This window comes from Nicotiana tabacum, chromosome 11 (assembly GCF_000715075.1).
Source record: "Nicotiana tabacum cultivar K326 chromosome 11, ASM71507v2, whole genome shotgun sequence".
NCBI classification, from domain to species: Eukaryota; Viridiplantae; Streptophyta; class Magnoliopsida; order Solanales; family Solanaceae; genus Nicotiana; species Nicotiana tabacum.
The window spans coordinates 165901212-165912998 of record NC_134090.1 but is presented as its reverse complement, the minus strand read 5'-3'; the positions used below and the strand labels follow the sequence as shown (position 1 = coordinate 165912998).

Genomic DNA, 11787 nt, shown 5'->3' with positions numbered 1-11787 from the left:
TAACCTTTAAGAGCTTTCAATTTTCTTTTAGATCTACCTTAGATCTGTGTATGCTATGAACCTCTCAAGTATTTTCCTTTAAAATTTTCGATTTTTCAAAACAACTCTTCGTCTTCAACGATTAGAGTTTCTCTTAACCTCTTTTAAAAGATCTTTTCTCTGATTTCTGGTGTTGTTTCATGATTTTTACTATGTTCAAACGATTTATTTACGCTTTTTTCTTCTACTTAATTCAGCATGTTGAAAACCCTAAATAGTTTGGTTCTGTCCGGGTTCTGAAACTATCATTGTCCGTTTTGAGTACATACCTGTTCGATTGAGTTCTTTATGTTTGAATCCTTTTTCCTTGTTTGACTTATCTGATTTTGAGTTCTTACAATTTTTTTTAACTCGACTATTGTTGAAACCATAATTTCTTAAAAGAGTTTTTCTCACTTATTACTATGAGTTTGAAGGTCTTTACTTGTTTCTGACTTTCTTACCTGTTAGTTTGGTTCTCTACACTCTGGTTTTGTGTGACTACTTGACTTCGTTGACTACTGTGCTTCGAAATCATGATTCTTTCTTGATTGATCTTGATTTCCTCAATGTCACGACTGATTGCAAAAGGTTCCCTTATAAACCCTAATTTTTACTCATTTGTTTAAATTGATTGAGTCCCTTCCTTTAATTACTGTGATGATTTTTACCTTGAACCCTTTCCCAAAATTAAATATTTTTGTACTTAGACTCAAATATTTACCTTCTAATTTTACCAACCCCCTTATATGGCAAGAATCAGGCTGTCTCAAACTGATTTCTTTCCTTAATTAACCCTGTTAGTATCCGTTCAAGCTGTGATTCCCTGATTAAAGGGAAGTACTTGTATTGATTGATTCTGATTGTGATTATTTCCATGTTTGTGTTAAAACCTTACTTGTTACCTTATTCTTTAGTCGTTTTCCAAAACTATAAATACCCTACCCTCCCTTCTTTAAACACACGAACAATTGAGTTCAAAACACACTTACACTCAAAATTCTCTCTTTCTCTATTACTACTTGTGCTATTACTTTGTCTAGCCGGCTAAAAGCCAAGGCTAGATTGTGGAATCCTGCTTACTTTACCTTTCTGCACCTTGGTTTCTCTACTGGTATGCCCTAGTTAATTTTTCAAGCCTCAACAACAACATGCTTCTTTAGTTGTTTCAATTTCCCTTATTCTTGTCTACTCCTGTTTATGGTTCTGCAGTCAAGTTACATTATTAGCATGTTGTAATATGTTCCCTTCCCCCATAGATTAATGCTTCCCTATGTGTGTTTTGAAGCATACTCTGTCAGTCACTTGTTGTGTACTTGCTGTCTTGTGAATCCCAAACCCCCATATCTCCTCTATGTGTTTGTGTTCTTTTGGATGGTTTGTGACTATGCCAACATAAGTTATTGCTGTGCATGTCCAAACCAGACCCCTTCTGGGGTCATGTGCTTATAGACAAGTGTATTCCCAAATCTCTTGACCCCCTTTGAATGACTACTTATTCTGTGTAGTTTTGAGTTTTATTACTACAACTGCTTTCAAATTGCCTCCGTTACTGATTACTTTACCAGTTTTAAACAAACTCTTTTTTCAAACTATGTCAAGCACTCTCACCTATTCCTAGAATCTAGGTTCTGCCCCTCTTGTGTGAGCCTTGCCTTGGGACCCTTGAGCTCCCTCTAAACTTGGACATATAAGAGCTGGCCCTTCCACACTGCACTCATTCTGTTTGGTTATGCAAATTTGGGTGTGAGCACTGTCCGGGATCCTTTGAGGTCCTTAGGGAACTCTGACACACCCAGATATAAGAAAGTCTTTGGAATAATATTGGCATTGAAGTGGTTCATTACATAACTCAGAGAGGAAGTCAAGATCAGGTTTCCTATAGTTGTAATCGCTTATTTCTGCACTTTTTTTGTAATTCAATCATTTGGTATGTAATAATTTGTAAACAATATCGGGGTGATTAGTGAAAAGAGTGGGTAGTTGTATATTGTGGGTAAATTGGGTAGATAACATGCATATAGAGTCTATTTTGATTCAAATATGGTCTGTTAGATAACATGCCTATAGGATCTGCTCTGGTTTAAAATGAATTCTGCATGCTTTACTTTCACACAATTAGAAACCATGTCTATAGGATCTAATGGCTTTAATAATAGAGATCATGTCTATAAGGTTAAAATCAGCTTTATGATTAGATATCATGCCTATAGGGTGTAAAGTAATTGAAGTTCAAATTTCATTACAACATGTATTCAGATTCGTCTCCCTAGAAATCATGCCTATAGGTCCAAAGTCAGCTTTTAATCCTTAGATACCATGACTATAGGATCTAAATAGCTATAATAGAAATCATGCCTATAGAACTTAAAACCAGTTTAGTTGGAGAAGCCGTTTAGTTCACGTTGTTTATTCTGAATTGGATTAGTTAATTAATCTGCCGCTTCTTTAATAACTTTTGAAACACTGCCTTAAGTTAATACAGTTAGAAAGCTTGTCTATAGGATCTCAAGTTGTCTGTTTTAAATCAATCACTGCTCTGCTGCATTCCTAATCAATATAGATATCATGCTCATAGGACATCACTATTACTCCTAGGCAAGCCTTAGGTAGTTACTCGAATAAAACTGGAACTGCCTTTGTTTAATTACCAACTGCTACAACCAGCAGGCAGGCCTGACTCAGACTTCTTTTCTGAGTTATATAATGAATCTGATTTTGACTCAAACCCTGCTTTAGGATTTTAACTGTGTTTAAGTCATGCTATTTATATGTATTGTTTTCGGAGGTATACATGAGCCTTCTAATTGTTTATATGTTCCCCCTCTAAATTCAGTCCTACGTGTTTTTGTACGTCGCCTTAGCCTTTTTACCTTTAAACTTATGTGTCATCCTAAAACCTCCCTCTTATAGGAATAGTAGTCCTAAATTTATCCGGGACTGGTAGGAATGGGACAGGTAACAACATGCAATAGAGACCGAGACCAATCCACGCTTTAATACTTCACGGGGTGGGAAGGGTAGATATGAGTATGATGACTGGTGTGCTAATACCACGTGTATCCCCTCTTCTGAGGAGTGTCATACCAGGCATTGCATTGAGGTGATCCATATTACAAACAAACCTAGGACCCCTTTTATTTTTTTACGAGCATGTTTAGCTTGTAACTCTTTTCAAAACCCCTTTAAATCATTTTTTCAAACGTTTGTGTATTTAAACTTAGATCCCCTATTACTTGAGCCTTTATTTGTTTACTTGCTAATTGCATAAATTCACAAAAATTATCAGGCCGGGAACCACACCAGTGGATCCTAAGGGGTGCCTAACACCTTCCCCTTGGGATAATTTCAAGCTCTTACCCTATCTCTGGTTATCAAACATTGTTGTAGTTAAATCTTATAGGTGCCCTAACGCACCTTAAAATCATTAGGTGGCAACTTTTCAAATACCTAATTCCCAAAAGGAAATGAGCCATTACGCCCCACGAATGTCGAAACCCGGACTCCTCTTCGATGGGAGGGAAAAAGGGGGCGCGACAGCAACAACGGAAGAGATGTGAAGAATTCATAACCAACTGCCGAGCCGACAAACCATTGAGCCTATACTCCTGATAAGAATCATTACCTTATTCTGAACCAAATAATGGTGTTTGCTCTTTAATATACTTCATATAATCCGATCGCACTGATCCTAGATCCAATAACCTTGTCTGGCCCAGTACAAACTGCTCAGGCGACAAGCCACCCTAGTCATGATCAAAAGTCTCATATACTGCCACAATGTGCCAATAGGCTACCAATTCGAACATGATACATAAGAAAACCAAACTTTGGAAGGGACTACTCAACTCACGCTGCTAATATGGACTTTTCTCAGAAAATGGGAAACAAAACACATAAAATAGGTATAGGGAACTATACTCAACATCACACTGTTGCGGCATGCAACCCGATCCAAACAACATACCTATGGCGGCGTGCCACCCGATCCTCACATAAAATTCACACAAGGTGATACACACCGAGCTAAATTGCTCATTACAACAAAAATACCGAATAGCGGTCACAAGCACGCTAAGTGCATCACACCTTCCCTGGGGTGACATATAGCGCTATAAGCTACAAACTCAAGCACAACTGAAGTGCGATATACGATCTGAATCTCAAGAGTCATTTTGCTCATATAACATCATCTCTACGCGGAACCTCAACACAGAAGAAATTCACCAAGTCATCTCACAACCCACATGGCGCAATATATCATTACATGAAATAGCTGACGACGAAATAACACCCCGACTACTCTTCCATAAGGAGTGCATTGCTGAAATAAACACATTCAGCCTGATATAGAGTTCATATTCACATTTAAATCCATCTACATACCTCAAGCTGATTCTGATCTCACTGAACTAGGCTAATAACCTTTCAAAGGTCTATAATCACCCCCTTTTCTCATAACACCCAAGAACAACCATCATAACCGGAGTAATCCTCCACAGTCCACAACCCAATAAATTGAGTGCCCTCCAGGCATCAATTCTCAATTTAACGACATCACTATAATCTTCATACTTGGTTTAACTCTTCAATCAATCCAGTGGTTACATGCCACACTTATATAACCTTCCCATGGGGCACGCTCCCACAACCTTCTGTAATAGATAACAGGTCTGAACATCCAAATCACCGGCTGTACTAATGCTGAAAAGCGATCAAGAATCCTTAACCAGGATGCAAAGCCTTTTTCACAAAACACTGATCTCAGGTGACGCCGAAGACAATACCAACTTACTTTAAACATCGAAACTCCTTTCCTGCTTATCCGAGCTCGTGACACCCCTTGTCAACACCGAACTGCAACATTGATCCTCACTTCAAATTCCATACTACTCACTGCACCCAACATGCCAATATACGATAGAACACGATTTTCATCATAACTCCGGAACTACTAATAGATTAACACTTCATCATATAAAAACTTTTTATTTAACTCATTCCAAGAGAACCATAGCAACACATGAGTGAATTCTCATAATCGTAGAATATGCAAATCTCTAAGTAGTGATCTAAGCCACCTTAGCCCTTCCAGGATCTGCCTACACATAACAGGACATAACAGTAGGATACTCCTGAATAACATCAATTACGGCGACCGACAAGCCTCACACATTCCGTCACAAATCACTTGCATAACTTGATCACGTTGAAGGAACTGATCACTATCACCAATATGCCAATTCAACTATGGCTAACCAATCTATCTTCTTCCAATTTATCCTTGATTGCCTTAGAAATAATAATAACTCCATTCAACACATAAGACACTCCATCCGCACTTATCCCGAGTGACCTTGAATTACGAGACCATGTTGTCTCAAATCCCACGAGCCATTTCATACCTCCCAAATGCTACACTGCAAGTCAAAACATCATAGGACATTCTGATCCTCTTCTCATAAGCTGCTACAAAGCTTGCTTCTTAACCGTACCTATAGGCTCAAAATCATTAGGCACGACACTTTACCCCTTTGAATCCACTAGGGCCGTTGTTGAGAGCCACCCGCTCTGACTTGGCCCCAAATATAATCAACTCCATGAATCTTCTAGCACATGAATACCCTTTCAATGAAGCACCCGACAGTAAATAAATCCTGAATCCTTCCCCAAGTCTGAACATGAGCCAATAAGGCCAACCATAACACACCTTTAATAATTCCTTTGCTCAAATTACCACTTATGTTCTTTTCCCGTAACTGAAATAACCCATCAATATGCTAATAACAAGAAACCTCGCACATAGTTAACCATGCAACCCAATCATAGGCGGTGGAACTCTCCCACTTGGCTTGAAGTCACTATTACACAACTCTGGAATTCACTGGGTACAATCACCATGACATCAACAACCCATCCTGAGTCCGAGCTCACTCTCTAGCTGCACAAGTCCATTCACCCCTCGTAGACATCAATTAAATGTGTGGAAACATCCTTCCAATTCAAAGTGAGTGTAGTGGGACTGTAGCTCGCAGGAATCCCACATCGAAAAAGAGAGGGGGAGTCCTGGGCTATATTAGTAAGACTTGGACTTACATGTGCATAGGCCTTTTCCCCAGTGGGACTGGGGGAGAACAAAACCGTGCGGGTGGGATCCAAAGCGGACAATATACACATAGTGTGGGGCCGGATCGTTACAATTCAACTTTTTCAAGCACATATATGCTACGTTGGAAACTGAAAATGTGAGTTTCCAACATAGCATATATATCTACAAAGACGACAATAACAAATAAATTAAAACAAAGAATAAACTCTTATATTATAACAATCCATCAAACAAGTAGGGAAAAACAAAATATTCCAACATTTAATACTCGCAAAAGTAGGTAGAAGGCTTGTCTAGTGTAGTTTATCCTCTTTTGAGGTTTGCGAACTATTACATAGGAGCAAGATTTACCCTGTTCACACCCGAAGATCGAGTAGCGACTGCGGGTTTCCCTAGTTAACCAAAAAAAAGCAGGTAGAATACCAACAAGGCATTGGTCTTGAATACAACAAAACTTTTATTTTACATCAACAACATATATCATAAACACTATAATAATTATTTTTCAAGCATCCATAGGAGAAGCATATGGATCTTCAGCATGAGTTGGATTTTTGGAAGTTCGAGCCAGAAATGCTCTAATCATAGGCTTAACCTTCTCCACTGTCTTAATTATTCCCAAAAACATGAACCTATAGAGAATCACCATTCCAAAAACAATTGCAACATCAACCCATTTTGAATATCCCATTTGCACTTGCCATATATTTCTCAAAATCTCATCACCAGTAATTGTAGCTGGCCCTCCAATTTGCTCATTAGGAAAAGTTAATCCCAAGAACTCATTCTTATAAAACCCTTGATTTGCATATTTGTGAAATGCAATATAATACATTGGATATTTCCAAAATGGATTAGGAAGATCATTAGGCAATCGAAAGAAACCTCCGTTAAGCATCATAACACCTTGAATTCCAGCTCCTGTTATAATTCCCATGAGAAAATCTGGTACAATACTTGCCACGATCATCATTAGGCTTTCGACTAACATCATTGTTGTGAATAACATTAGTGCAAAATAAGCAAAGTGATCAAACTCCTTTTGTAATCCAACAAGGTAATAAGCCATAGCACCAGGTATTACTGAGATCATTGCTAGGTAAGGAATGGAAGAGAATGTATTTCCTATGACATATGCAGCCACACCATAGTGCCCATTTAATCTTTCTCGAGTGAAAATCTAGCAACAATTAGGAGCAAATGACAAATAATTAGCATCATTAATTGTTACTATTGTGAAAGATTATGTGTAAAATAAATGAGGGTGATAGTTAAATGTGCATACTTTCATATCCTCAACAAAAGATGGGAATCCACCAATAGCCATAAAGGTTAAGAAGGCAGCAACAAACATGAGCATTGAACCTCTAGCCTGCAAATTTAGCAAGGAGCGAAGAAAGACGAAAATGTTATACTCTGACATGTCACCTAAAAGATAACTATACTGTCGATCTAATAAGTCTAATTCAAATTAATAAGAAAAGTAAAATGTCTCACCTGAATGGAGCCATAGTCGTGGCCAATGTCATGAAATATAGTGCCAACACACAAGCACAAAGCAATATATATTGCAAAACGAAGCCAGTAATAACCAAGATCACGATACATGTTCACAAAAGATCTCCTGGTTAGAACCGTGCACTGAGTAATGAAACTTGCTTGGTTTCCTTTCTTTGCTTCTTGTCCACCATTCTATACACAAATATTCATATTAGACCAGTTTAAGTAATTTTCTTGGATTTGCACAATATATAAGATCAAAATAGCGATTTTGTTAATCGCGTGCACTAGTATAAAAACCTGTTGGCAAATCTCCAGAACTCGACGTTGAACTTGTTGGCAACCCTGTGAGGTCTTGTATGACTTAACCAGAATATTGATTGCTTCTGTCGCCGTGGCTTTTCCACCAACTCCTTTCTCGATATCCTAAGGTCAAACAGAGAATTAATCAGCACAACCCACAATAATTATCTCTAACACTAGTTTAGACAGTAGTACAAAGAAGAACATATATAGATATATACTTACAGCATCAAAGTCCTTGTTGATTGTCCTTAAGTAGTGGTCAGAAGGATTCCTCATAGTTGGACATGGGAAGCCATTCAGTGCAAAAAACTGGAAAAAAATGGTATTAAAGATTCATCATAAAAAACTAATTTTAGACTTTTTATATATGAAGCGACATGTTGCTATAGATTTAACTTATATCGATTGACAACATAAAGAATTTTGACACTATCAGTGTAATTTAACCTTCTATAGTAAATTGCCTATTTAATATTCAGACAATTAGTTTCACTTAATATGGGCAGTTACTCGTAATTATCTTTAAAAAGAAAAGGGCAGCTCGGTGCACTAAGCTCCTGCTATGCGCGTGGTCCGGGGAAGGGTCGGACCACTAGGGTCTATTATACACAGCTTTACCCTACATTTCTGTAAGAGTCTGTTTCCACGATTCGAACCCGTGACCTCCTGATCAAATGAGATCAACTTTGCTGGTTACTTCAAAAAAAGTAAGAAGCCTTTTTACATTGTCAATGCGTAGAAGGTAAGCTATATAGTAAGTACCTCATTTGCAGCAGAAATGGAACCAAAGTAGACAGTCCTACCAGAGGAGAGAAGGCAAAGATTGTGGAAAAGCTCAAAAACTTCACTACTTGGCTGATGTATAGAAGCAACCACAGTTCTTCCATCTTGTTTAGCCAATTGAACTATTCTATTCATGACATGGTAAGAAGCTGCACTGTCAAGTCCACTAGTTGGCTCATCAAGAAAAAGAAGCTTTGGACGTGTTAGTATTTCTATGCAAATACTAACTCTTCTCTTTTGTCCACCACTTAATCCTTTTACACTCCACCCTCCAATTCTTGTATTCATTGCATCTTGTAATCCCATTTCTCTTATTGTTGCTTCAGCTCTTTCTTTCTTCTCGGATCTTGACATTGAATCTGGTAATTGGAGTTGTGCTGAATAGTATATTGCTTCTTTCACTGTCAGTGTTGTCATCAATGTATCATCTTGTGTCACATAAGCCTTTGAAAAAGAAAAAAAGAAAAAAAATGAGTCACAAGTCAAAATATGTTTTTCGTTAACTGTATAGAAGTCAAACCCCACAAAAAAGGTAAGATATTAGTTCTTATGGGGAGATTTAAGAAGCACGTGAACCCATATTGGCCTCTCATGGCCAAATTAGATATTTTATATATATATTTTTTTAAATTAGTACTCCCTCCGTCTCATATTAACTGACGTGATTTCTAAAAATAATTGTCTCAAATTATTTATCATTTTAGAAGTTCAAGAGTAAATTAATTATTTTTTCCTATTCTATCCTTAATATTAATTGTTCTTGAAGATTACAAACACCTTAATTATGAGTAAGTAATAAATGAAGAGAATTATATTTTAAGACATAAATAAGGATAAAATAGTAAAAATTATTTCCTATTTATTATTTTCTTAAGGGGCATGTAAAAGAGAAACACGATAGATAATATGAGACAGAGGGAGTATAATATTAATTGTTGGCACGCATGCCATAGAAAGTTGAATGATATACTTGGTTAAAAGTAATTGAGTTATTAAGATCAATTTCTACTATACATTTTTTCTTCCTTTTCTTTAGTAGTGCACTCATGCACTGAAAATCTTAGATCTAACTCTGGTGAAGTTATATGTTTAATTTCAAGATATTTTCACTTATTCCGGAGAGTTACATGTAATTGTATTTTAGATAAATTCCCGATACCGTTAAAGTTCTTTTATATTGTAAATGTATAAAAATTAAAACTCGTAAAGAAATAGCTTATGATATTTTTTGTCCTTACCGAAGTGCCAAAAGCAAGAGCTTGCCTCCGACCATTGATGAGGATTTCTCCAGTTTGTCTCGTGTTCGAATCCAATCTCCCTGAAATAATATTAAATAATTAATGAGTTTCAAGTGAATTAAAACATTTTCATTTTATTTTTTTCTTGCTCTTTGCCGGCCAGAGACCACAGGGGAATTAGTGGAAGACTTTCCAGTTGGTGGTGTTTTTAAGTCAAATTCTGTGGACCATAGACATCATAATAATTAATAAGTGGAGTAGTTCCTAAGCAAGTTTTATACTCCTACTATAAAAGTCAATATTACTCCTAGTATATGTGACGTTATCAATGGTCTGATAAAAATCGAAATACTCTAATTTATCTCATGAATCAATCAATCAATTCCAAGTAACATGGCGGGCGTTTGGACATAAGAATTGTGATATTTCGAAAAAATGATTTTTTTTTAAATTAAAAATAATATTTGAAAATTAAAGTTGAGTTTGGACATGAATACAATTCGTAGCTGTTTTTGAATTTTTCTGAGTGATTTAAAGTGAAAATTTTGAAAATAACTTTTTGGAGTTTTAAAAATTTCCGAAAATTTTAAAAATTCAACTTTAATTAAAATTTAAAATTTTCATGACCAAACACTGATTTAAAAAAAAGTGAAAATTTTTCGAAAAAAAAAGTAAAATTTTTTATGGACAAACAGGCCATAATATAAAATTTATAATTTAGTCAAGTTTGTAAGAAATTTAAGCAATTAATCACTCCTTTGAGCTAGAGAGCATTAGAGAAAAATCTTAAATGATGGTTTCGGATAAGGAAGGTTAAACTAGAAATCTGTATAACAATTATTCATTATAAAAGTCATATTTTTCTCAGAACTGATTCTTATGTTATGTTATAATATATATCCTGTATAACAGCACTTCACTATAGCAGCCAAAAAAATATAAAGACAAATGAAACTATTATATGCTAGAGTAACTAGTACCTGCTAAAGTATCAAGAAGAGTGGATTTGCCACAACCAGAAGGACCCATAATGGCCAAAACTTGACCAGGTTGTACATAACCAGTTAGCCCTTGTAATATAGCTCTCCGCCCTGTTTTCTTGTCCGGCACTGTCACCCACAAATCTTTCCATGTCAAGTAAATTCCTTCATTATTAAAAGGGAGTACAACTTCCTCATATGCAAAACCAGTAGTATTATTATTTCCCTTAATCTCTTCCCTAAGTATTATTGGTGGTGTTTCATAGTGTACCATTTCTAAGGACCTTTTTATTTCAGAATCAACCCTAAGAGATGGTGCTTCAATAGCAGCAATATGAGGTGGTGGACTATTACTAAATGGGAAATTTTTGGTTGGGTTTTTGTTGTTAAAAGGAATATCATCTTGAGAATAAGTAACACTTTCATTATCTGTCTCAGATTCTTGGCGTCTATGTGGTGATCTGTTTGGACTAGGTGTCCATCTTGGAACATTAACCTGTAACTCCATTTCAAATATTCTTTCTGTATAGGAAGAAGAAGATGAAGAGAAAGGTATAGAAATAAGTAAAGATAATGCATGGGAATGAAGAGAGTGGTTAAAGAGAGTCCATATATATAGCACTAATGAGGAAGGTGTTGGGAAGTTGGAGTACTAATCTAGTTGTATAAATAAAATAGCTAAATTAAAATTATTAAACCAGATTGATAAGGCACGAAAGCTAAGAAGAAACTAAACAAATGTATATAATCCATAAAATGAGACAATTTTGGCCTTGCTTGGTCTTAGTTTGGATTAAAACGGCCCGATAATACTTTTAATATAATGTGATATTTTCCGTTTTAAATCAAGTTC

General features: G+C 36.2%; 1 protein-coding gene across 1 annotated transcript; it reads right to left on the bottom strand.

The window, feature by feature from the left end:
• Positions 1-6362: 6362 nt before the first annotated feature.
• LOC107774409 (ABC transporter G family member 1-like) lies at positions 6363-11528 on the bottom strand. Its single transcript, XM_016593933.2, has 8 exons — positions 10935-11528; positions 9955-10034; positions 8696-9160; positions 8156-8242; positions 7928-8053; positions 7625-7819; positions 7413-7499; positions 6363-7307 (listed from the first exon to the last, which is right to left on the bottom strand). Exons 1-8 carry the CDS (start codon positions 11440-11442, stop codon positions 6633-6635), a joined length of 2223 nt encoding a protein of 740 aa, XP_016449419.2. The 5' UTR covers positions 11443-11528; the 3' UTR covers positions 6363-6632.
• Between the last annotated feature and the right edge of the window lie 259 nt (positions 11529-11787).

What these genes read in the sequence shown, in the direction of transcription:
- LOC107774409 (XM_016593933.2), bottom strand. Translation starts at nt 11,442, where the DNA reads ATGGAGTTACAGGTTAATGTTCCAAGATGGACACCTAGTCCAAACAGA. An exon ending in TCTTCTTGATACTTTAGCAG is followed by an intron (nt 10,035 to 10,934) that starts GTACTAGTTACT and finishes ATATTATTTCAG; the next exon opens with GGAGATTGGATTCGAACACG. An exon ending in CTCTTGCTTTTGGCACTTCG is followed by an intron (nt 9,161 to 9,954) that starts GTAAGGACAAAA and finishes TCTTTTTCAAAG; the next exon opens with GCTTATGTGACACAAGATGA.